This window comes from Larus michahellis, chromosome 24 (assembly GCF_964199755.1).
Source record: "Larus michahellis chromosome 24, bLarMic1.1, whole genome shotgun sequence".
NCBI lineage: Eukaryota > Metazoa > Chordata > Aves > Charadriiformes > Laridae > Larus > Larus michahellis.
This window is the reverse complement of record NC_133919.1, coordinates 2,317,780-2,340,490: the sequence shown is the minus strand read 5'-3', so window position 1 is coordinate 2,340,490 and position 22,711 is coordinate 2,317,780. Positions and strand designations below refer to the sequence as shown.

Below are 22,711 nucleotides of genomic sequence, written 5' to 3'. Positions count from 1 at the left end.
CCCCCCCATCATGACCGCCCAGGCCTGGGTACAAGAAGAGCCGTTTATTTAGGCGCGGGGGGGGGCCGTTGCCCCCCAGCACAGTGCTGGGGCTGGAGCGGGGGGGCACTGCGGCCCCCAAGGCACTGGGAGGGTGGGGGGGGGGGTGGGCACAGCGGGGAGGGAGTGCAGCTCCACCCCCCCCCTCCCCGCTCCCCCCCCCCCCCCCCCCGCCCAGCAAAATAATAATAATAAAAAAAAAAAAAGACTTTGGTCCTGGAAATACTGGCTGGGGGTGGGGGGGCGGGTGCCTGGGTGGGGGGCACCCGGCTGGTCCGCGGCAGGAAAAGGATGGGGGGGGTGGGGGTGGTTAAGGCAGTCTGGGGGCCGGCCCCCGGGGGGGGGGGGGGGAGGGGGGGGCCATGCCGGGGCCGGGGGGGGTGCGGGTGCTCAGAGGATCTGGCGGGGCATGCCGTAGCCCGTCATGCCGGCCTGCGAGGCGCCCCGGTTGGTGCCCATCTGCAGCCCGATGACGCTCTGTCCCTCCTTCAGCTTGTCCTCCGAGAAGACGCGCCGGTTCTCCTGCGACTTCCTGCGGGCACGGGCGGAGGGGCGTCAGCCTCCCCGAGGGACCCCCCCCGCCGCCCTGCACGCACCCCCCCACCGGCACCCACCACCTACTTGGGGAACCAGTTGGGGTCTCCCACGAAGAGCCCGTCGCCCTTGGCCACCGCCAGGCTGCCCAGGTTCATCAGGGTCCTCTGCACGCACGCCATGTTCTTCCCTGCAAGACCCCAGGCGGGCTCAGCCCCGGCCCCCCCCCGCGGCCCCCGGCCCCCGCGCGCCCACCCTGACTCACCTTCCCAAAGGTCGACGGTCTGGAAGATGTCGGTGGCGGCGATGCCGTAACGCTCGGCCGCCTGCAGGAACTGCGAGATCTGCTCCATCTGCTTGAAGGCCATGGCGGACGCCTGGATCTTGGCCACCGGGCTCTGGCCCCGCGGGTGCAGGCTGTTGATGAGCCGGCACAACACCTGGCCGGGACGGAGACGGGGGTCAGGCGGCACAGCGCGGTGACCCCCCCCCCCTGCCCCCCCCAGCCGGCCCTGGGGGTACTCACGGTGCCGTCCTTCAGCCACTGCTGGAAGCCGTCCCTACCGGGCGCCGGCTGCGCGACGTCGCCGCCGCACTGTGCCAGGATCCACCGCACCAGGATCTGCTCCAGCTCCGGGTCGTACTGACGGTCGATCTTCTGCTGCACCTCCCGGCTCAGGCCGTACGACGGTCCCCGGTTTGCCATGCTGACGGCGGGGAAGGGGGGGGGTCTGCAGAGATCGGACCCCCGTCAGCGGCTCCGGTGGCGCCAAGGAATCCAGCACAGCCCCCTGCCCGCGCTGCGGTCGTTGGGGACAGCAGGGGACAGCAGGCATGGTGGCTGCTCCCCAGCAGCGTGGCACAGCCCCATCCTGCCCGGCGGGGCTGCCTGGACGTCCGGCGCGGAGCCTTATCACCGGTGCCAGCCGCTGCCCTGCCCTGATGGCTTCCTGCCCCGCCGGCCAGCAGCGGGCACCGGGTCCGTGCCCACCCGAGGGCGAGGGGGCGATTTGGCTCTGGGCAGGGTGGGCAGCGTCGCAGCCCCTCCGTGCCGGGGGTGGGGGCACCCCCCGCCCTGAGCATCCCTGTCCCGGCGCGGATTTGGCAGGCGCCCGCTGCCGGTCGAAGCTTGTTTGCAGAGCTCGCCCGTTTGCTCGGGCCAGGTGCCAGATCCGGGACCGGCTATGGGAGCGCGGGGCCCAGGGCCACCGGCAGAGGTGCCCCCACCCCCAGCAGGGAGCCGGACCCAGCGGGCCCCGTGGGCAAGCACCGCCCTTGCCAAGGTGCCATCGGAGCCGGTGCCACCCGTACTGGGGAGGGTGGAGGCTGTGCAGGTGCCTACGGGGACGCGCTGGAGCCAGGGTGGTCTGGACCCCCTCTGCCCACCAGTGACGGGCACACGAGTGTCCCTGGGCCGTGCATGGCCACCGGTGCCATTCCTGCACCCCTGGCACTCGGGGGACACGCAGCACATGCTGCTCCCCCAGGGGTGCGGGTGCCCCTGCCAGCCCCGGTGCCCGCGCCCCAGCTGGGGACATGTGGCAGCTGCCGGCCTGGGGCAGCCCGGCCCACGCCGTGGGGGGGACACACACGGGACCAGGCTGGGTTTGGGACCCGTCACACCCCCGGGGCTCCCGTCACCAGGAGCAGGCACGACGAGCCACCCCGGCTTATCGGGACACGAGGAAAACCAACTCCGAGACCCACCCCGGGGAAGCCGGCGTGCGAAGCCTCAGCGCCGCGGCCACCCCACAACCCCCCCCTGGGCTAGCACAGCATCCCCCCGCAAGCCACTGGCCACCCTAGGGCCGGCCGGGGCGAGCGCTGGGGAGCGGGCAGCCCCCGCAGGGAGGGATCCGGCCCCCCCCGGGGCGCGGGGAGCGGCCGGCCGGGGGCCAAACCGGTTGGGAAACAAAGAGGAGCTGAAATTGGTGCAGACGGGGCTGATTTCCCGGCGCAGCTGGGGCTTGCCCAGCCGGGAGCGTGGGGGGGGGCCGGACCCAGCCCAGCCCAGCCTCGCCGGGACCCCGCGGGAGGGGGCTACACCCCCTCCCCCCAACTCCCCTACACCCCCCCACACCCCCATAGCAGCCCCCGGGACAGCGGGGAGGGGACCGTGGCCGGGTACGGCCACCCCGGGGATCCGCCAGGCGTCCCGGGGGCAGCGCCGCGGGGGGGGACACCAGTGGGGATGCAGCCACCCCGGGGTCCCCGTTGGGCCGGCAGGGAGGGGGCCATCCCCATCGCAGCTGGGACAAAGCCACCCTGGGGGACCCCATGGACACCCCCCCCCCCCGCCCCGGTGCCAGCAGGGAGGGGACCGCCCCCAGGGCGCGGCCACCCCGGGGTCCCCGTAGACCCCCGGGGCCGGCGGGGAGGGGACCCCCGGCTGGGACCCCGCCGTTCTGGGATCCCCAGGGGTCTGCGGGGAGGCGACCATAGGGGACAGGGCCACCCTGCGGATCCCGCCGGCACCGGGGGGGCGGGGGGGGCACCGGGGAGGGGACCCGGACCCAGCTCGGTTGGGACACGGGGCCGGCGGGGAGGGGAGCGGGGCTCGGCCGGGTCGCTGTGCCAGCTCGGAGGGGCGGCGGCGGCAGCGGGGAGGGGGACGACGGGGACGGACACCCCCGGGGCGGCGGGGCCGGAAGCCGCACCCGGGTCCCGCTTCCCGGGCGCGGCCGCGTGTCCCGGCGGCTCCGCGGGCGCCGCGCCCGGCCCTGCCAGGAGCCGTTACGCCGGCGCGGGGGGGGGGTGCGGGGGGGTGTCACCGGTCCCGCTCCGGGCCCCCGGGGGCAACGCCGTCCCGGCCATTTTAGGGCAGGGTCCCACCTCGGTGCCCATCTCCATCCCGCTCCCCGGTCCCCACCTGCCGCCCGGTGCCCGTGGGCGCTGCCCGGTACCCGGTGTGTGTCCCCCCCGCCCCCCCCCGCCCCCGCTACCTGCGGGTCCCGCGGTCCCGGTGCGGCAAGTGGCGGATGCCGCCGCCCGCGCCCTTTTCACGGCTGATGTCAGCGCGGCCGGGGGCGGCCCGGTACCGCCCGCTCCCGGGGCGGGTCCGCCGGGCCGGGGCCGGGGCAGCCCCGCCACCACCGCGCCCCGGGGGCGGCCCCGCCCCGCCCGGCCCCGCGGGATGGGGACCGTGGTGGTGGTGGGGGGCATCGGGGGGTCGTGGTGGCAGGGGGCCACTGGGGCTGCGTGGGGACATCGGGGCTGCCGTGGGGACGAGGCAGCCGCGGTGGTTGGGGGACGTCGGGGCTTTGGGGGGGGACAGGGTGGCCGCGGCGGCAGGGGGACAGGGGGGTTGTGGTGGCCAGAGGATGGCCGTGGTGGCCCAGGTGAGGACGGGGTGGTTGTGGTGGGGACGGGGTGGCTGCAGTGGCAGGGGACAGAGTGGCCACGGTGGGGACACGCTGGCCACACAGTGTTTGAGGGACATCAGGGTTTTGGTGGGGACAGGGTGGCCGCAGCGGCAGGGGGTTAGGGGGGCTGGGATGACCATGGTGGCAACCACCAGCACGGTGGCAGAGGGGGGACAACGCTGTGATGGTGACAGGGCGCGGCTGTGGTAGAAGGGGGCACGGTCACCACGGTGGCAGGGACCACCAGGGCCTGACCATGGCGGCAGGGGGACAGCGCGGGGGGCTGCGGGCCCTGCAGGGACTCAGCCTCCCCAGCACCCGCCGTGTCCCCGGCGGCGCAGGGAGGGACGATGGCGCTTGCACAAGTCCCGTCTCCATGGGAAGCGCGACCAAAACAACAAACAAAACCTCGGCCCGAAGCCACCGTCCGCCTCCGGAATGGGTGGCAGGGCCACCGCCGCGGCGTCCCCGCTACCCCACCCACCCCTCAGCACCCAAAATCCACCCCAGGCTCTGCACCCACCCTCCCGAGCCAGCCCGAGGTGCCACCGTCCTCTGGAGCTCAGCTGCCATCACGCTGGGGACCAGCCGTGGAGCGTCCCCCCCCCACCCCGTGGTGGCCAGTGCCCCTCCTGCACCCATGGGTGCCACGTGGCGGGTTGTGTGTTGTCCCCAATGTCCCCCATGCTCCCCCCCCGGGTTGTGGGTGTCCCCCGGGGATTTCTGGTGGGGTTTCCCGTGGCTTTGGTGACATGGCTGCATGGCTGAGGGACACGGGGATGAGGGAACCAGGGCAGGGGAGTGGCACGTGGCATGGGGAAGGGGGGTGACCCCTAGGGACAGGGGTGACGAGGTCAGGGGGTGACAAGGAGGTGCAAGAATGGGGGTAGGGTTAGGGGTGACAGGACGAGGGTGGCCCAGTGGCGGGTCCCACGGCGACAGCTTTACGAGTGACACAGGGGGGCAGGACCCATGGCCGGGGGGAGGCCCAGGGTGACAGAGAGCAGGACGGGGATGATACAGGGGGACAGGTCCCATGGGGGTGACACAGGGTGACACAGAGAACAGGAAAACGCTGACAGGGGCAGGCTCCTGGAGTCACGCGGGCAGGGGGTAAGAGAGGGTGATTTGGGGACAGGACCCCTGGGGGCAGCGTGGGGGCAATAAGGGGACAGGACCCCCGGGGGTGGCACAGGGCAGGACCCCCAGGGGTGGCATGGGGACAGGGCTGGGGACGACACGGAGGTGAGGGGGTGGCACAGGGCGGGATGCCGGGGGGACGCAGGGGACGTGGGGGGACAGGGGTGGCACTGACGCGGGGGACAGAGGGGGACCGGGGGACACAGGGCAGGACCAGGGGGCACGACGTGACGTCGGGCGGGCGGGGGGGTGACGCTGACGGGCAGAAGGGGGTGACACGGGGGACGGGGGGGGTGACGCGGGTGGACGCGGCGGGTTGGCACGCGGGGGGGGAGGGGGGCCCCCGGGGGTGGCCGTGGGGACATGGCGGGTCGCCCCGCCGTGACCCGCGGCAGAGCCCACGGGGCGACCCCCGGGGCGGCGCGGCGCGGGGCGGGGCCGATGACGTAGCGCGGCCGGGGCCCCGCCCCCGTGACGCGCTCCCGCGGCGTGACCATATAAGGGCACGAGGCGCGCGGGGCCCCGCCCCGCGCTGAGCCGCCGCCAGCGACCGCCCCGCGTTGGGGGGGGGGGCGCACCGGGAGGAAGCGAGGGGGGGACACGACACCGGGAGACCCTTCTGGGGGGGGGGGGACACGGGGAGGAGGCGGGGGGGCACCGGGAGACCCGTCCGGGGGGGGCGGCAGCCAGAGACCCTTCTAGGGGGGGCACCGGGAGGAGACGGGAGTGGAGGGGGGGGACACCGAGAGGAGGTGGGGGGGACGGGGAGACCCTTCGGGGGGGGGGACGGACGACGGGGACACCAGGAGGGGAGCCTGTGCACAGCTTGGGGACGGAGAAGATGGGGGGGGGACGGAGAAGTTGGGGGGGGGACGGGAGGGGGTCGGGGAAGATGGAGGAGTGGGATGCAGCGGGATTAGGAGCAAAGGGGATATGGGGGGGCGGGGGGATACAGGGAGGATGGAGAGGGGGGGTGATGGGGAGAGGCCCCCAGGGGTGCAGGGAGCACCAGGACGGGGTATTTGGGGGGGTGTGTGTCGGGGGGAGTGACAGGACCCCGTGGGGGGGCCACGTGCCCTGGGGCCGGGGGTGGTGGGTGCCCCCGGGCTGGGGGGTAGGGTGGCACCCGTCCCCCTGACACACAGGAGCCATCGCTGCTCTCGCCCCTCTTTATTCCACCCCCAACCGCTCTCTGCCTGGGGGAGGGGGGGGGTCCCGGGGTGTGGGGGGGTCCTCCCTAGAGCAGGGTGGCCAACTCGAAGCGCTCGGCGCAGCACCCGCGGGGGTCCAGGGGCTGCTGCCGCCGCTGCTGCTGGGTCACCTCCCTGCGACGCCGGGACGTCGCCAGCTCCTGGCGCAAGGCCGTGCCGCGTTCCGGGGGGGCACCCGCCGCCGCCAACGCCTCCGCCGACACCGAGCTCACCGGGGAGGAGCCGCCGCCGGGCTCTGCGGGGAGACAGGACGCGTCCGGCCCCGCTGCGTCACCCACCCGCGGGGCCACCCCCGGGGACGTGGGTGCCAAAGGGCCCTGCCACCCCCCTTCTCCCCATGGCCTGGCTCTGGGAAGCAGGGGGGAACAGCCCCACGGCGGTTGTGTGTGTGTGGGGGGGGGGGGTCCGGGAGCAGGGGGGTCCACACTCACTCTGCCGCTCCAGGTCGCGCAGGGCGATGGTGGAGACGGGTCGGGCCGGGTCCCCGCTGCGGTAGAGCTGCAGCGCCTGGAGGATGTCGGATTCCAGGGCGAACTCCGCGTCCCACTCGTAGTTCTCGTCCACCGAGGTGTTCCTCCTGCGGGGGACGGGCGTCAGGACAGTCCCCACACGGCCACCCCCAGGGATGTTGGGGGGGGGAGGGCTGGCAGGGATGCTGCGGGAGGGCGGGGGGGGGTCAGGGATGCTGCAGGGAGAGCTGGGGTGGTCCCCAAGGATGAGGATGGCGGCGACCCCATAGCAGGGTGTCCCCCCGCTGCCACAGGGGGTGGGAGGCAGCATGGCGGCTCCACGCCAGGACCCCCCCCCCCCCCGCGGGCCAGGCTGGGAGCTGCCACGGCATGAGGCGGCTCGTCCCCGGGCATCCTGCCCGCGGCTCACCTCTTCCCGGTGCTGCCGAGCGCCGCATCCATCCTCGCCCTGCCCTCCTCCGCCGCCGAGCCTCCGCTGGGCCAGCTGCCCCCTTCCCCGAGGCGGGGGGCCAGGCAGTTGCCCCCCAGGGGGGGCGCCACCGAGGGGGGCCGCAAGAAGGAGCCGCTGCCCCGGCCGCTGCTCTGGCTGGTCAAACTGCCCCGCAGCAGCTTCTCCGGGGGCGCAGGGTCCGGCGGCCGGCCCGGTGCCCACCGGGGCTCCGCGGGGCCGGAGGGGGGCATGGCCTCAGTCCTGGGGTGAGCCGGGGGGGTGGGGGGCTGCAGGGTGGCCCCGGGGGAGCCAGGCCAGGCGGGGGTGCCGGGCAGCGAGGCCTTGGCGGGACCCACGGGCAGTTTGGGGAGCTTGAGGAAAGCGGGGGTGACGTTGGCACTTGTGTCATTGCAGTCCGGGCACAGTGTCCGCCCCGCGCCCTGCGGGGAGCCCCCAGCCCCCGGTGGGGGGCTGGCGGCGGGGTCTGGCTGGCCACCGGCGTGGCTGGGCTCAGCCAGCTCCTCCGGGGGCGGCCAGTCGCCGTCGACGCACATCTCCTTGAAGAAGGGCAGGCTCAGGTACTGGAGGATCCCGCTCTGGGCCGGGGGGGCGGCCGGCTGCCGACTGCACCCCAGGCTGGGACTGGGGGTGGCCGGGGGTGCCAGGGGGGGCCGGGAGGAGCCCTCGAGGGGCAGCGAGTCCCACAGGGCGCTGGTGGGGCTGGGGCAGGGTGCGGCGCTGGGGGGGCTGTCGCGCAGCTCCTCCCGGGTGCTGTAAGGCAGGGTGGCGGCGGCGGCGGAGGCCACGGGGCTGATGTTGATGATGCAGAGTGCCGCCGCCGCCTCGTCCACGGGGCTGCTGCTGCCGTAGCCAAAGTAGCGGCCCTGGCGGTAGCCGGCGGCACGGGCTCCCCGACCGGCTTGGCCCATGGGACGGGGGCGCAGAGAGACCCCCTTGCGCCAGATGGGCTCCTCCTCCTCCTCCTCTTCCTCCTTGGGCAGCTGCAGGTAGGGCTGCGGCCCCGGGGGATGCGTCTCCGGCTGGGCGTAGGGCAGCCCCCCAAAGCCGCTCTCCTGCGGCCGCGTGTCGGTCTCCACCACGAAGCGTCCGTCGGGGCCGCGGCAGATGCGCTCCAGGGGCACGTGCTCCCCGACGTGGCTCTCGTACAGGGCGTACCGCGAGCCAGCCCCGGCAATGCTGAGACCCAGGCTGGTGCCGGCTTTCTCGCCCCACAGCAGCGTCCGGCGTAGGCTCCGGTAGGGAGACGGCTGCAGCTTCAGCTTCACAGTGCTGTCTGGGCTACCAGAGCCACGAGAATTTCTGTAAGGAAGAAGGGAGACGCTGCAGCATCCTCCATCCCGGCTCCGGGCTCGTCTGGCTGTCCCCTGTGCCGGGAGAGTGCGTGCCGGGCACCGTGGCGGCAGGGACCATGACCCTGCAGCGCTGCTGCGGAGCTCGACAGACCTGCTCCCGCGCTCTCTGATCCTTCCTTCAGCCCAAACTCCCCGGGGAACCCCAGCACCCCGTTCCTAATGCCACCCTCTGCGGCCAGCGGCGGTGGCGGGGGGGCGGCCGCCCCTCAGACTGTCCCTCTGCCCCCAACCAGCAGCGGGTGAGCGATGGGGAGCGCAGCGAGACAGGGAGGGAGCGGGACGGGGAGGGAGCGTGGCCATGGCGTGACTTACTGCGGAGGTGGAAGCTTCTTGCTGGGGGAGAAGACGAGTGGTGGATCTGGAAGGTCATGAGAACACAAGGGGAATCACACGGCGAGCAACGCAAAGTGACGATGAGGCGACGGCAGCACCCAAACTCAGCCCTACGACCGCCCCTGGTGAGCCCCCCAGCCCCGGGCTGGCCTGTCCCCTCCCCGGGCACCCGGGCCCTGCGCTTCCAGCTCTCCGCGAACCCCGGGATCCAGGCGCCTGCACCCATCCGGCCGGCTCCTACCTTGCCTTCGCTTCTGGACGCGCGCGGCTCGCCGGCGGTTCATGATGCAGGCGGCCATGGTGCTAAAGATGACGGCCACGCTGAGGAAGCAGATCCCCCCGATGACCCCGGCCAGCACCGGCTGCGGCAGGAGCTCCGGCAGCTGGGTGCGAGACGGATACACCTCCATGCCTAGGCCGGAGAGGAGACACCGTCAGAGGCTCGGTTACCTGCGGAGCACGCCGGCACGGCCTCCCTCATGTTGCCAGAACCACAGGAATTAACAGCAAAGCCTCGTTTCTCGCCCCTCGGGGCTGCTCTGCCCCTGGGTGGACCCCTGTGCCCTGCACCGTGCCGGGATGCTCCGCGCGGAGCTCTCCCGCTATGGTCTCCGTAAGACCAAAGTCACACCAGAGCCGCACACGGAGATGGGGGTTCCCATGGCGTCCTGCTCTGGGTGCTGCGGCCCCCGGTCTAGCGCAGCCGGGAGGCTCCGGGGTGGGAGCGGCGTGACGAGAAACCTCGCTGTTTGGGAAGATCCCAGACCACGCCGGGCACTTCGCGCCTCCGCTTTCTGTCCCCCCCAGGGCTCACCTGCCGTGGAGACGTTCACCGTGTTGCTGGGATCGCTGATGTAGCTGCCAGCAAAGGCCACCAGTCGGAACTCATAGAAGGCGTCCTGGGGGAGCGAAGGGCCATTAGCCTTGTCAGCACGGTGGCCAGCCAAGCCTCAGCCCACAGGGTTGCGGAGCTGAGCAGCTCCGCGGCATCGCCACACGTCCCAGCTCCGGGCAGCAGCGATGCGAGGAGATCTGACCCCCTCCCTTGCCTGCGGCCCCCCCAGAACTGCCCCCGCAGCCAGGGAGCGGCCGGTCCGATTCCCACCTTGATGAGTCCTGGCACCAGGACCTGGGTCTTGGTGCTGGGGATGGAGCGGTCCAGCACCTCCCAACCGCCCTTGTCCTGCCGCAGCTCCAGCGCGTAACCGCTCAGCGCCACCGAGAACTGAGCCGGGGGCTCCCACCGCAGCAGGACCCCGCGCGCGGTCTCGTTGGCGGTCAGAGCCTGCGGCGGGGAGAGGAAGACGCGCACGGTCATGGCCGGCGGCTCCGGAGGCACTGTGGTCACTGGGAAGCCTGAGGAGAAAGGGGATGCTGGGGTGGGGGGCGATGCAGGCGGAGAGCGGGGCAGACACAGGAGCCTCCATGGGTTTGAGGGCTCGGGGGGGACGGGGGCTGCTTTGGGGAGCACAGGGGTCCCCTCTTACCCCTGGGCACGGAGGTGACGATCTGGCTGAAGGGGCCGCTGCCCAGCTTGTTCTGGGCCAGGACGCTGAACTGGTAGCTCATGTCCGGCTGCAGATTCTCCACCAAGAGGTGCTGAGCTCCCACCGGCACTGAGAGCGACACCCAGTCGTGATGCGCCCGGGGCGGATGCTTCACCCTGAGAGGATGCGGGACCTGTGAGTCCAGAGCTGAGGGTCCCAGGTGGGGCGGAGGAGGGGGGAGTGGGACACCGGAGCCTGCCCACGGGGACTCACAGCGGTGTGTACCAGACGCTGAACCTCTGGAAATAACCCCCGTCAAAGCCCGGCTCCCAGGAGATGTTGGCTGCCAGCAGGAGCGGGAGCACGGAGACGTTGGTGACAGCGTGAGGACTGGTACCTGGCGGGGGGAAGCAGAGAGAAGACCCATCAGACCGGGTTAGCTGGGACAACAGCCGTGCAGGGGCATTCCCATCCCTTCCAGCACAGGGAGGCCGGCGTTTTCCACCCCAGCACCCACGGCACCTCCCTCCCGGGGACCGACAACTCACCCAGCACGTGGACGGAGGTGGCGGTGCTAACGCTGGCCACCTGGTTGGTGGCCGCGCACTCCCAGACCCCGTGCTGCTCCTTGACGAGGGGGCGGAAGACGAGGCTGCTGTTCCCATCCACCTGGGCACCGCTCCTCCCCGCGCTGCCCACCTGCACGGCAAGGCACGGACAACGCTGACGGGGGGCGACCACCCAGGGCTGGCACAGCCGACACGATCCACCCCCGTGGGGCCGGGGTTCAGGAACTGAGGGGCAGGATTTTACCCTGATTTCTTAGGGGGCAACGCAAGCAAAGTGCCCCGAGCCCTTTCTCCCGCAGGAACGAGGAGAGATGTGACCCTGTAGCGTCCGCAGGGACACAGACACGGGGACTGTCCTGGAGCGATGCCCCAGGAGCCAAAAGCAGCGTCCACCTCCCAAGAGGGCTCAGTCCGTTCCCCGGAGCCCCGGCTCCTACCTTCGTCCAGGTGATAGTTGGGGGGGGATCCCCGTGGGCGGCGCAGGGGATGACCAGCTCCCGGCCCACCTCCTGGAAGTATTCCTCCTTGGGGCGCACCGTGAAGGCGGGGGGGTCCTGGAAAGCAGACACGCTGCAGGGCTCGTCGGAAGGCGGGACGGGGCGCAGACCCGCAGCAGGGCCGGGCGAGGGGCACGCAGGGCAGCCGGGGCTGCTGGGCAGGGCAGGGCTCGGGGGGCTCGGGCAGCGCGCCCACCGCCCGGGCTCACCTTCAGCAGGACACGGGTGGGCTGGGACTCGCCAGCGGTGCCGTAGCTGTTGTACGGGGTGCACGCGTACACTCCCAGCGCGTCGTCGTTCCCCGTCGCAATGACGATGGAGCCGTCCGGTCTCATGGACCAGCCAGGGAGCTGGGAGAGGGGGACGCGGGGTCAGGACGAGGGGCTTGAGGGGGGGTGGGGGGGTGGGAAGGCAGGGGGGGGGCGCAAGCGGCCGTACCTTGTCCAGCTCCAGCGGGCGCCCGTCCCTCGTCCAGCTGACGGAGAGCAGCGGGGGGTTGGCCCTGGTGGGGCAGCGGATCACACCCTGCATCCCCTTGGGCAGGTGGGTCTCCGGGCGCATGGCGGTCACCTGCGCCGGATCTGCGAGGACAAACAGGGCGTCAGGGCCCGCGTGAGGGCGGCAGGGGGTCCCCGGGGCAACCGAAGGGGCACCCCCTTCCTGAGCGGAGCCGGGGACAGCGTGGCCCGGGCTCGCAGGGGACCGCGGGGCTCTTACACAGCACTGTGATGAAGGCCGAGGCAGACGGTGGCTTCCACAGCCCGTTGCTGGGGACGCAGGTGTATTTGCCGGCATCATCCGGGGTCGTTCGCTGGAGCAAGAGGCTCCCGTCCACCAGGACGCGGACCCGAGGCTGGAGGCGGCTGCGAGGGGAAGGGGTGACAGCGGTGAGCGGCACGGCCAGGACCGTCCCCGCTGCCCTGGGATGAGCGAACCCCCCTCGCCACGCACCCAGCCAACCCGTCGCGCTTAGATCCAGGCTCCGCAGGGCCACAGCAGGCTCCTGGCCCCGGCACTGCCGGCAGGAGCCCGCGGCCACCGTGGTGCCATCCCCGTCCCCGCTGTACCTGAGGTGGAAGACATTGGTGCTGCCCTGGAACCAGGTGTAGGTGAGGTTTCCCGGGTACGCCTCGGCCTGGCACGCCAGAAAGGCATCTTGCGAGATGTTAACGGTGACGTTCTGGGGTGGCACCACGATGACGGGTGGCCCTGCAGTGTGGGGCGAGGGGACGGTGAGGGATGGGGGCAGGGGACGGCCTCAGCTGCTCCCGAAACCTGCCATACCTGCGCCTGCCCCAAAACCAACCCCCCCCCCCGTGCCGTGGCTCCCTCCGTGCCCTGCGGCAGCACCCAGTGGGGCGGCCAGGGCTGGGAGAGCACCCGCTCTTACCCTGCACGAGCACGCGGGTGGTGTGGGTGATGGTGCCCTCCTTGCTGGAAGCATGGCAGGTGTAGGTGCCGGCGCTGGCGCGCTCCACGACGGCGATGCTCAGCGTCCCGTTCCTCACCTGCAACGGCATCGGGTGCATGGCACGGCCACCAAGGGACAGGACACCCTCAGGAACACGGCGCTGCGGGCAGGGCCGGTGGCAGGAGGCGGGTGCCACGGCGGCGGGGACGGGCGCCCGCTCTCCAGCCGAGCGGAGTCGCGTTGCTCTGCACGCCCGGCTGCCCCGCGAGACCCTGGCCGAGGTTGGGGGCGGGGGGGGGGGGGATGCATCACAGCGGGGGGTAACCGGTGGTTTGCCGTCCTCACCTGCACTGTGTCCCCACTCTGGACAGCCAGGTCACTCCTCTTCCAGATGACAACGGGCTGGGGGTTGCCGACAGCCGTGCAGGTAAGGCTCAGCGCGTCCTGGTCCCGCACCTCCACGAAGGCAGGGGGGGTCTCCAGGAAGGTGGGGGGCGCTGTCAAGACAAATCCAGACCCTCACACCCCCAGGTCTGGCTCAACTGGTCTTGGAAGACCAGCGCACCCAGTCCCAGATCTTCGCCGGCGCTGGGGCGGGCAGCGACGGAGGGTGGGATCAGCCGGTACCGTTGACGGTGAGGTGGATCCAGGTGCCGTTCTGGAAGTCGGCGTCGGTGCTGTGGCGGTCGAGGAAGAGCACGCGGCACTCGTACCAGCCTTGGTCCTCGGCGCGCAGGAGGTCGATGCGCAGTGAGGCGCCTTCCTCGATCCGCACACGACCTGCGCAGCCAGACGCTGCCGTCACGGCCGGCGCTGCCGGCTCGGGGGCAGCCGTGTCCCCAGGTCACCCGCCGCCCCGGGGTGCCTGCCCACGCCGCGCTCGCCCCCGCCGCGGGCTCAGCGGCTTCCCCGGGGAAGCGGGGCCGACTGCCCCACTTGGCAGCGGCAGGGCCCGCCTGCGCGGCCGGGCCATGCTCGGGCTGCTTCTGCCTCAGCCGGCGCCACAGGGGGCTGGGAACGGCCGCGGGACAAAAGCCGGGGCAGCCACGCCGTGGTGGCCGTTGGTCACACCGACGTTTAGCGCCGCGTGTCCTGCTGCTGTCCGGGAAACCGGGGGAAGACGCGGCGGTGGGCTCTGCCACGTGTCCCTGCATAGGGTGGCCGTGGCAGGGACCCCCCCCCCCCCAACCCCAGCCCCCGGTAATGGGGTCCCTGCACCCGGAGCATCGCTCCCAGCGGCTGGGGAAGAGCTGGCCCCTCCACCCCCTTGAGCTGCCAGCAAAATCCCTCCCCCTTTGCCTTCCAGGGACCGTTCCCCCGCAGCCTCAGCCGCCCTTTCCCGGGGGAGCCCCCCCCGGCCGTCTCACCCTTAGGAGCCCTGCTAAGCCCCGGGCACCCCCGCACCGTCCCCTCTCCCCGCGGCACGGGGAGGGCTCAGGCCGAACCCCTCGCCCGTCTCACAGCCACGAGCACGACAGACCCCCCTCCCAGGGGCACAGCGGCAGGGGGGGCTCGCTCGGGCCAGGGGTGCTCTCGCCCTGAGCCGGCAGCGTCCCCGCGCCCCACGGCCTCTTTGATGAGGAGGAGGATAAGGGCGCAAGGCGACAGCGAGCGCAGCTCTTTAATCCCCTGGGCTATTATCAGAGCCATAATCGGCTCAGGCCAGCAGCAGGCAATTGGCTCAGCCCCAGCCGGGGTGCACAGGCAGCGCGCCCACCGCCCGGCACCCCCGGGGCTACGTGCCCCCCACCCCGGAGCTGCTCCAGGCTGGGGATGAGGGTTTAGCCCCAGGAGTGCCATCGCCCCGGGGGACACAGACTCGCTCACAGCGGGCCACGGCAGGGCCATGGCCCCGTGGCAGCACCGCAGGCACCGGAGCCGCCCACGATGCTCCCGTCGACATCCCAGAGCTCCCGTCGACATCCCAAAGCTCCCCGGGAACAGCATCATCCTGAAGCGTTTCCAACAAAGCAACTTTTGCCAAACACCCCCCCAACCCCCACCCTCCCCACCCCATCAGGTCTACCAAGGAGCTCGGTGTCACGGGTGGTCCCCATCCATTGCCGGAGCCACCGGAGCCCAGGTTGGGCACCACGCGGGTGCCACCGGCAGCGGGAAGCTGCCTCCCGCCAGACGAGCCTGGCGAGGAAGAGGAGGAGGAGCGGTGGGAGCCGGGCAGGCTGGTTTGGGCACAGGGAGTAGGCGGTTGAGGGACGGGATGGCACGCCGAGCGCCGAGGCCACGCGGTGCTGTGCGGACCCAGCACATAAACACGCGCAAACCCTTCCCAAAAGCGCCCGTAGGTTCTTCCAGCCGCTGCAGACCCCCCCGCCTCGCCACATCTCCCACCCCTCTCCCCATGGACCACTCCGGTACTCCCACGGCAGATGCCGGGGACAGACGGGGGGAGCGGGGCGCCTCCGGCAGCATCCCGCGCTCGAGCATCCCTCACAACACCCTGGGCAAACCTCAAACGTGAGGCAGGGGGGCGGCAGGACAAGCTGGAGGGGTGGGAGCCACGGTAGAAGATCCCCTGGGACAAGGGGTCCTCCCACCGCTCACCCCAGAGCCGGCTCCCGCGCCGAGCCCTGGGAAGCAGGGCAGCTCCGGGGAGCTCTGGGAAACCCCATCCCTGCCTGCAGCTGCCAGCTCGAAGCCCCAGGAGCCGGGCGGGAGCAGCAGGAAGGGAACAAAGGTCCCTTTGGAAGGGATCAGAGCGCCCTGGGGACAGCCCCCAGCCTCCCCCTAATCCCCCCCCCCCCAGCCCCGTGCCGGCCCCAGCCCCCTCCTCCTCTTCCACCACCCTGCCGATAACAAAACCGCCGCTGCCCTCCAGACCAGCATCCCCCAGTGCCTGGCAACCGTCATTCAGAGGGACACAAAGGGGGCTGCAGCCCCAGCCGCCGCGCTCGCCGCCGGCAATGGGGTGCCAGAGCAGGCGGCCCATCCAGGGACCACCAGCCCGCTTCAGGCCAGCTGACGGCAGGGGACAGCGGTCCGTGACACCGTGGGGGACGGTGGCACGGGGGGAGAGCTGACTCCGCTTCCTCAAGTGTCCCCAAGATGCCCCAAATTGCCCCACGAGGGACGTGGGTGACAGCGGGGGCTCCCCGGCCGTGGGGTGACACTTGATCTGCTCTGTCTGGGCAAGGCTGGAAGGAGAGGCTGCCCTCGCCCTTACCCTGCGGCCCCTTCCTTCCCTCCATCCCTTCCCAGCCCCCAGAGGATTGAAAACAAGCCGCCCCGCTGCCATGGTGACAGCCGCCAGCCCCCCCTGCCCACCCACCTCGCCCTCATTACAGCCACCAGACCCCTTCCCCCAGCACATCCCCCCACCCCCGGCGCTGATCCCCAGCGGCCCAACCTGCTCCCCGGGCCAAGGGCAGCGCGGGCAGGAGCGGGCAGGGATGAGGGCAGCGAGGGCAGGACGCTGCCAGCCCCTTTCTGGGTAACCGGAGCTGCTGCGGCCGAGGGGCCCCCGCAGGCAGCACCGGGCTCAGGTAACAGGAGCCCAGCCCCAGCAAAGCAGGTGCCTCATCGTCACCGTCGGGTTTGTTGTCACCGCCGGCCCCACGGAGCTGGCTACGGAGCCAAGGTGTTCCCAGGTGCCGGCTGGCAGCGGGGAGAGCCGAGGCGTTCCCCCAAAATCGGTCTGCACAGCCCAGGGAAAGGCAGCAGCGCTCTGCCCGCGGCCAGGCAGGAGAGCGGTTGGCTCAAACCTCGCCCTGACGCACATTTTTTTGGCAAGGGCCGGTTTGGGCAGCGGGCGCAGGCTCCTGACCCGGGCAGGATCCGTCTCTCTAGCCCTCCCCGTCCCGTGGGAGGATTTTGGTGCGTCGCTGCCACAGCTGCCAGCCCTTCCCTCCTCCCTAGCCATCCCCGAGGGATGCTCCCGTTGTCTTCACCTCCGCGCTCGCTGGGATCCCTCTCGCAGGGATCCCTCAAGGTCTGCCACCGCTTCACTTTAAATATCCCGTAAAGAGGAGAATATCCCCCTCCCACGCCGCAGACCTTCCCCAGCACAGCTTTGCTCCAAATCCCGGCCAGCCCAGCACCGCCAATTAGTGGCTTCGCCAAAATCCCTTCCCCAGGCTCAACCTTCAAGCGACCCGCGTGGACCGAGGCGGTGGAGTGGCAGCACCCGGGGGTCCGCAGCCTCCGGCACAGGGCACCTTGCTGTTACCGGCCCCAGTACTGAGCCGGTACGGTCACCGGCAGACGGTACAGCCCCGGTGCCAGCAAGTGGGTGCTCACCCGTCCCCATTCCCAAGTGGATGGTGCTGGGGGAGGCCTCGGGAGCCAGAGGCCACAGTGATGGGAGCGATAGCCAGCATGACGGGAGCTTCTCCCACCCTCTGTCCCGGCAGGGATCCCCACCGCAGCCGAGCTGGGTACCCACGTCCCCGGTGCCTCCTGCTCCAGCCATCCCTGGAGCTGCCGCGCAAGGAGGGGACTCTGCCCTGGCGTGGGGACTCCCACCAGCCCCACAACGTCCCCTCCTGCTGCCCAGGGCCGGAGGGAGCCCTGCGCTTCCCCACCGCCCCAGGAGCGTGATTAATGCGGTCTGACAGCGGCGGCCCTCGGCTGGGGCCCTGCCGAGGAGAGCGGAGACACGGGACACCGGAGCCAGCCTGGGGGGACCTCGTGTGACTCCCCAGGACCCCATAACCGCCCCGGCCATGGGACTCACCGATGTACTCCGGGTCCACCCGCGGCGAGTAGAGCCCGAACTTGATGAAGATGGGGAGGACGAAGCCGAAGCGGACCCACTCGATCACGTAGAGGGGGGGCCGGTCTTCGTGGGCATCCAGCAGGTCGCAGCCCAGCACCGTGCTCTCCCCGACTCGCCCCACCACGGCCCGGGACTCGCTCTGGCCGCTGCCTGCGGGGACCGAGGCGGGAGAGGGGGTCAACCCCACCGGCGGGACGGGACCCTGCCGCCCCCCCCCCCCGACCCCGACACCCCCCGCCCGACGGCACCGACCGCACCGGCCCCGCCGCGGCACCACGTGTGTGCCGTCCCCGCCGCCTCCCGGGGGCCCGGCACCGGCCGGACCGGCCCCGCCGGCATCGCGCCCGCTCCCGCCCCAGCCCCGGGCTCCCGGCCCGGCGGGACGGCGGCCCCTTACCCTCAGCGCCGGCGCCGGCGAGCAGGCTAAGGACGGCGGCGCGCAGCCACCACCGCATAGCCCAGATCCCCCCTTCAGGCGGCCCCGGCGGGACGGGACGGGGCGGGCGGCGGGTCACCGGGGTCCGGCGCGACGTCTCCGGGAGACCGGCGCCTCAGGGCGGGCTCCGCGGCGCCGCCCACGGCGCACCGACCCCGGGTGGGGGGCGCTGGCGGCTCCGCGATCCCCGGCTCCTCATGCCCGTCCCGCCGAGGCTGGGCTGGGCCCGACTCCGCTCCCCGCTCCGCTTCCTCCGGCCGCCGCCGGGCGGCCGCAAACAAACCCGCGGCGCCGGGAGGGGCCGCCCCGGTCCCCGCCCCTGCCCCGCCCCCGCCCCCCGTTGCCACGGCGACAGCCAATGGAGAGCCCGGCACAGCACGCCCCCGCGGCGGCCAATGGCGGAGCGGCGGCGGACGCGGGGGCTGCTGGGAGTTGTAGTTCCGGTGGGAGCCGGACGGGGACGCGAGGGGGAACACCGTACACCATGCCGTGCCGAGCCATACCGAGCCATACCACACCATATCACACCCTGCCGAGCCGTGCCATGCCATGCCGAGCCCTTCCCTGCCATACCACACTATACACCGTGCCATACCGAGCCATACCACACCATATCACACCCTGCCGAGCCGTGCCATGCCATGCCGAGCCCTTCCCTGCCATACCACACCATACACCATGCCGTGCCGTGCCATGCTGAGCCATACCACACCATATCACACCCTGCCGAGCCATGCCAAGCCGTGCCATGCCACACCACGCCATATACCCTATTAAGCCATGCCATGCCAAGCTGTGCCAAGCCATACCACATGACATCACACCCTGCCGAGCCGTGTTATGCCATGCCAAGCCCTTCCCTGCCATACCACACCATAAACCATGCCGTGCCATGCCATGCTGTGTCATACCACACCCTGCCGAGCTGTGCTGAGCCGTGCCAAGCCTTTCCCGGCCACACCACACCATACACCATGCCATGCCAAGCCATACCACACCGTATCACACCCTGCCAAGCCATACTAAGCCACACCACGCCATATCACACCCTGCCGAGCCGTGCCGAGCCACACCACACCGTATCACACCCTGCCAAGCCGTGCCATGCCATGCCGGGCCTTTCCCTGCCGTACCACACCATCCACCATGCCGTGCCAAGCCATACCCCACCGTATCACACCCCGCCAAGCCATACTAAGCGACACCATGCCATATCACACCCTGCCAAACCGTGCCCCGGCACTGTGCCCAGCCCCGTGGCCAGGCGGCAGCGCACATGTGGGCAGGGGTCACCCCCGTGACCGCCGTCGCGCCAGGGCTCCCTCCCCACCTGCCCTTCCCTGCCCCAGCCGCCTCCTCTCTAATCCCATCCTAAATGCGTCCCTGGCGCGGGGATGGCCACTGGTGCCGTGTCCCGGCGTCCCCATCCTGCCAGACTGAGCCGGAGCTGGGCTGCCCGCCAGGCTGGGGGCTCTGGGAAGCCTCCTGGGATGGGGACACGCCGGGCAGGGGACATCCCCCGCCTCCCCGTTGCCATGATGGAGCCCGGCATCAAGGGCCGAGCGTGGCCATGGCGGCAGACCGCGCGCCATGCCGGGCCCTGTTCCTCGGCACCGCCGAGTCCTGGCAGCGGCACCGAGCGCTGGGCTGGGGATGCTGCGGCAGAGCCCCCCGTCCCGGCCCCCCTTCCATGGGGCAGGGGGGGGTCTCACGGTCCCCCCCGTCGGCCCGGCCTGGCCCGGCCCCCTGAGCCCGGGAGACTATTAAGGCCAGAGCTAAAGAAAGAGGAGTTAAAGTAAATAATTCTGCGGTTAAGCTGCTTTCCTGCATCTCCCGGGCCCATGTGAGTCCTGCGGCTCCCACAGGCTTAGGCACGGCGACCGGACGGCGCTGCCCCGTCCCCATCATTCCCATTGTCCCCATCGTCCCTGTCCCTGTCCCCTCACCCAGGGCTGTCCCCCCCCCACCCGCCACCCCAGCCAAGGGCTGCAGGCAGAGCTGAGCACCCCCGGGCGGCCCCACATCCCGGTGCGGTGTCACAGCCCACCGGAGCCACGGCATCGCCCGTGGGACACGGGTACCTGCGGAATCCCCGCCGGGGAAGGGCTGTGGGGCACCGGGCAGGGGTGGGGGCTGCGTTCTACCCCCTGCTTTTTGGGGTGCCCCGCACCCTGCAGCGAAGACATCCCCCCAGTAACCTCCTCCGTCCCCGACGGTCCCACCGCCGGCCCTGTGGGGTCCAGGAGAGGGGGACATCAGGGTGCTACAGCCACCCCGAGACAGTCAGTTGCCCCCGGCCACGGCTCTGAGCGGGGCACAGCCATTTTGTCAATGGTGCCCAGTGCCACCACCCCGGTGCTTCGTTCCCGAGGGAAGACAGATGACAATATTTTGGGGTTCCAGGGCAACATTTGGGGGCTGTGGAGTTGCCTGGCAGAGGCGATGGCCCCACCAGCCCAGACCGCGGATGCGGCACTTGTGCCCAGTGAGCACCAGGCGCTCCCGGCCATGTGCCGCGTGGCCGGGAATGGTGACGGTGACACTTCTTGCACTCAGGATTTAAATGCCACCAAGGTTAGGAGCAGCTGAGAAGAGATTTTCAGGATTGGACATTTGGACAGGGATGCCTAAACTCCGTCTAAGCTTCACTTTAAGCGTCGACGTCCCGGGCTGGCCCCCGGCTGCCGCCCTCCACGTGGTGTCACCGCTTTGGCGGGCGACCAGCTCCGGGGCCAGCCTGCCGTGGAGCTGCTGGCTGTCCCCGAGGGCCGAGGCCAGGCAGAGACCCAAGAGCCAGGACCCCCGTGGCCACCGACTGAGCCGTGGGGCTCAGCGGGGTGTCACGGAGCCCGGCAGAGCTCCGTGTGCTGCCCACCCAGTTCCCCACACACAGACCTGGAGAGAAGCCACAAGGGAGTCCTTTAATGCGGGAGGGGACAGACAGCAGCACCTTGGGGTGACCGTCTCCATCGAACCCGTCCATCACAGGCTGCCTCGGGGAGTTGGTCGCGCTCACGGCTCCTCGTTGTCCTCTCCGGTGCTGCGGAGGGGCAGATCCCACTGGCAAACTGGGCTTTGGCACCTGCAGCTCCCTTCCCGCTTGCCATGCCCGGAATGCCACCGGCTGTGGCCCCGGCACGGCGTTGGGAGCCCCTGTGGGGAGCGCAGTGCCACAAAGCCAGGACTCCCCGTCGCGGGGCTGCACCTACCGAAGGCGCTGGCAGAACCGGATCACGGCTTCCTTCTGCTCCTGCGTCTCGATGGAGCCAGGCCGCAGCCGCCGGATCTCCCGGATGGCGTTGTCGCCGCTCATCTTCCCCGCCTTCGCCAGGTAGCAGGCCAGCATGGTGCCCGTCCGCCCGCGCCCCAGCATACAGTGCACCGCCACGGCCTGGCCGGCGGCGTCACACCCTCAGCTGGCGCCGGCGCGGAGGGACGCGGTGTCCCCGCGGCAGCCCCCCGTGCTGCCCGCCATCCCGCCATGGCGTCACCCCCTCGGTGTAACCTGGGTGCCGCCACCTCCTCCTCCTCCCCGCGATGCCACGCCGGTGTGACGAGTCCCCGCCGCCGTACCTCGCCGCGGGCGTTGGCGTCCTCCACCAGCTGCAGGAAGCTCTGGATCTGCTCGGGCGTCGGGGGGGTGAAGTCGGGGATGCGGAGCCGGTGGAGCCGGATGGCGGGGCAGCAGCCATGGTGCGGCGGCGCCCGTTCCGACAGCGACACCAGGTGCCGCACGCCCTGGCCCAGCAGGAACCGGTAGTGGCCCGGCTCCCGCGGCATGGCCAGCCCCGCCAGCCGCCCCTCTGCTACCCACGAGAAGTTGGGGGGCTCACATGCCCCCATCGCCTGCGGGGACCGGCACCGTGGGCCTGCGCCAACATGTGCCCTGGGGACAGGGCTGCTCTGGGGACACCCGGGGGGGGAAACCCCTGGGAGACTGTTGCTAGAGCCCCCCCAGGACCTCCAGGTTGGCCCCCCTCCCACGCCAGGACACCATGACCAGACTCCCCAGAACCCCCAGTTAGGCCCCCCCCAGGACACCGCAGCCAGACCCCCCTGGGACCCCCAGGACACCATGGCCAGACTCCCCAGAACCCCCAGGTCAGGCCCCCCCAAGACACCACGGCCAGACCCCCGGAACCCCCAGGTCAGGTCCCCCCAGGACACCACGGCCAGACCCCCGGGACCCCCAGGTCAGGCCCCCCAGGACACCACAGCCAGACCCCCACCCGGGACCCCCAGGACACCATGGTCAGACCCCCGGGACCCCCAGGTCAGGTCCCCCCAGGACACCACGGCCAGACCCCCGGGACCCCCAGGTCAGGCCCCCCAGGACACCATGGCCAGACTCTCCCCCGGGACCCCCAGGACACCATGGTCAGACCCCTGGGACCCCCAGGTCAGGTCCCGCCAGGACACCACGGCCAGATCCCCCCCCCGGGACCCCCAGGACACCATGGTCAGACCCCCGGGACCCCCAGGACACCACGGTCAGACCCCTGGGACCCCGAGGTCAGGTCCCCCCAGGACACCACGGCCAGACCCCCCCCCCCGGGACCCCCAGGACACCATGGTCAGACCTCTGGGACCCCCAGGACACTATGGCCAGACCCCCGGGACCCCCAGGTCAGGACCTCTACCCAGTGCCTTGACACCCCCAGTTCAGGCCCGGTGGGACCCCTGCTAC

The 22,711-nt window shown here is 71.5% G+C and overlaps 3 protein-coding genes across 5 annotated transcripts; all 3 read right to left on the bottom strand.

Moving 5' to 3' along the window:
* Positions 1 to 29: 29 nt before the first annotated feature.
* On the bottom strand, positions 30 to 3,655 carry TAGLN2 (transgelin 2). Its single transcript, XM_074566700.1, has 5 exons — positions 3,516 to 3,655; positions 1,100 to 1,304; positions 839 to 1,013; positions 661 to 763; positions 30 to 571 (listed from the first exon to the last, which is right to left on the bottom strand). Exons 2-5 carry the CDS (start codon positions 1,277 to 1,279, stop codon positions 430 to 432), a joined length of 600 nt encoding a protein of 199 aa, XP_074422801.1. The 5' UTR covers positions 1,280 to 1,304; positions 3,516 to 3,655; the 3' UTR covers positions 30 to 429.
* Positions 3,656 to 6,230: 2,575 nt separating this feature from the next.
* Positions 6,231 to 21,375, bottom strand: IGSF9 (immunoglobulin superfamily member 9). 3 transcript variants are annotated; one of them, XM_074566543.1, is made up of 22 exons: positions 21,234 to 21,375; positions 20,975 to 21,064; positions 20,106 to 20,254; positions 17,547 to 17,738; positions 13,484 to 13,636; positions 13,202 to 13,353; positions 12,836 to 12,953; positions 12,513 to 12,654; positions 12,163 to 12,308; positions 11,884 to 12,026; positions 11,655 to 11,795; positions 11,386 to 11,502; positions 10,928 to 11,078; positions 10,653 to 10,776; positions 10,380 to 10,555; positions 9,998 to 10,248; positions 9,707 to 9,791; positions 9,134 to 9,304; positions 8,872 to 8,917; positions 7,166 to 8,506; positions 6,718 to 6,863; positions 6,231 to 6,521 (listed from the first exon to the last, which is right to left on the bottom strand). In XM_074566543.1, exons 2-22 carry the CDS (start codon positions 20,992 to 20,994, stop codon positions 6,313 to 6,315), a joined length of 4,173 nt encoding a protein of 1,390 aa, XP_074422644.1. In that variant the 5' UTR covers positions 20,995 to 21,064; positions 21,234 to 21,375; the 3' UTR covers positions 6,231 to 6,312. The 3 variants fall into 3 exon arrangements, with proteins under 3 accessions (XP_074422644.1, XP_074422645.1, XP_074422646.1); XM_074566544.1 differs by lacking the exon at positions 20,106 to 20,254 and having other exon boundaries at positions 20,920 to 21,064; positions 21,234 to 21,369; XM_074566545.1 differs by lacking the exons at positions 20,106 to 20,254; positions 20,975 to 21,064; positions 21,234 to 21,375 and adding an exon at positions 17,986 to 19,194.
* DUSP23 (dual specificity phosphatase 23) lies at positions 21,230 to 21,867 on the bottom strand. The gene is made up of 2 exons (XM_074566756.1): positions 21,598 to 21,867; positions 21,230 to 21,415 (listed from the first exon to the last, which is right to left on the bottom strand). The coding sequence occupies exons 1-2, from the start codon at positions 21,865 to 21,867 to the stop codon at positions 21,230 to 21,232; spliced, it is 456 nt and encodes a 151-aa protein (XP_074422857.1).
* Positions 21,868 to 22,711: the final 844 nt, after the last annotated feature.

What these genes read in the sequence shown, in the direction of transcription:
- TAGLN2 (XM_074566700.1), bottom strand. Translation starts at nt 1,279, where the DNA reads ATGGCAAACCGGGGACCGTCGTACGGCCTGAGCCGGGAGGTGCAGCAG. An exon ending in GACCGTCGACCTTTGGGAAG is followed by an intron (nt 764 to 838) that starts GTGAGTCAGGGT and finishes GGGGTCTTGCAG; the next exon opens with GGAAGAACATGGCGTGCGTG. An exon ending in GACCCCAACTGGTTCCCCAA is followed by an intron (nt 572 to 660) that starts GTAGGTGGTGGG and finishes CCGTGCCCGCAG; the next exon opens with GAAGTCGCAGGAGAACCGGC.
- IGSF9 (XM_074566543.1), bottom strand. Translation starts at nt 20,994, where the DNA reads ATGGAGACGGTCACCCCAAG. An exon ending in GATCCACCTCACCGTCAACG is followed by an intron (nt 13,354 to 13,483) that starts GTACCGGCTGAT and finishes TTGTCTTGACAG; the next exon opens with CGCCCCCCACCTTCCTGGAG. An exon ending in CGTCACCTCCGTGCCCAGGG is followed by an intron (nt 10,249 to 10,379) that starts GTAAGAGGGGAC and finishes CTTTCTCCTCAG; the next exon opens with GCTTCCCAGTGACCACAGTG.
- DUSP23 (XM_074566756.1), bottom strand. Translation starts at nt 21,867, where the DNA reads ATGGGGGCATGTGAGCCCCCCAACTTCTCGTGGGTAGCAGAGGGGCGG. An exon ending in ACGCCAACGCCCGCGGCGAG is followed by an intron (nt 21,416 to 21,597) that starts GTACGGCGGCGG and finishes GCCGCCGGCCAG; the next exon opens with GCCGTGGCGGTGCACTGTAT.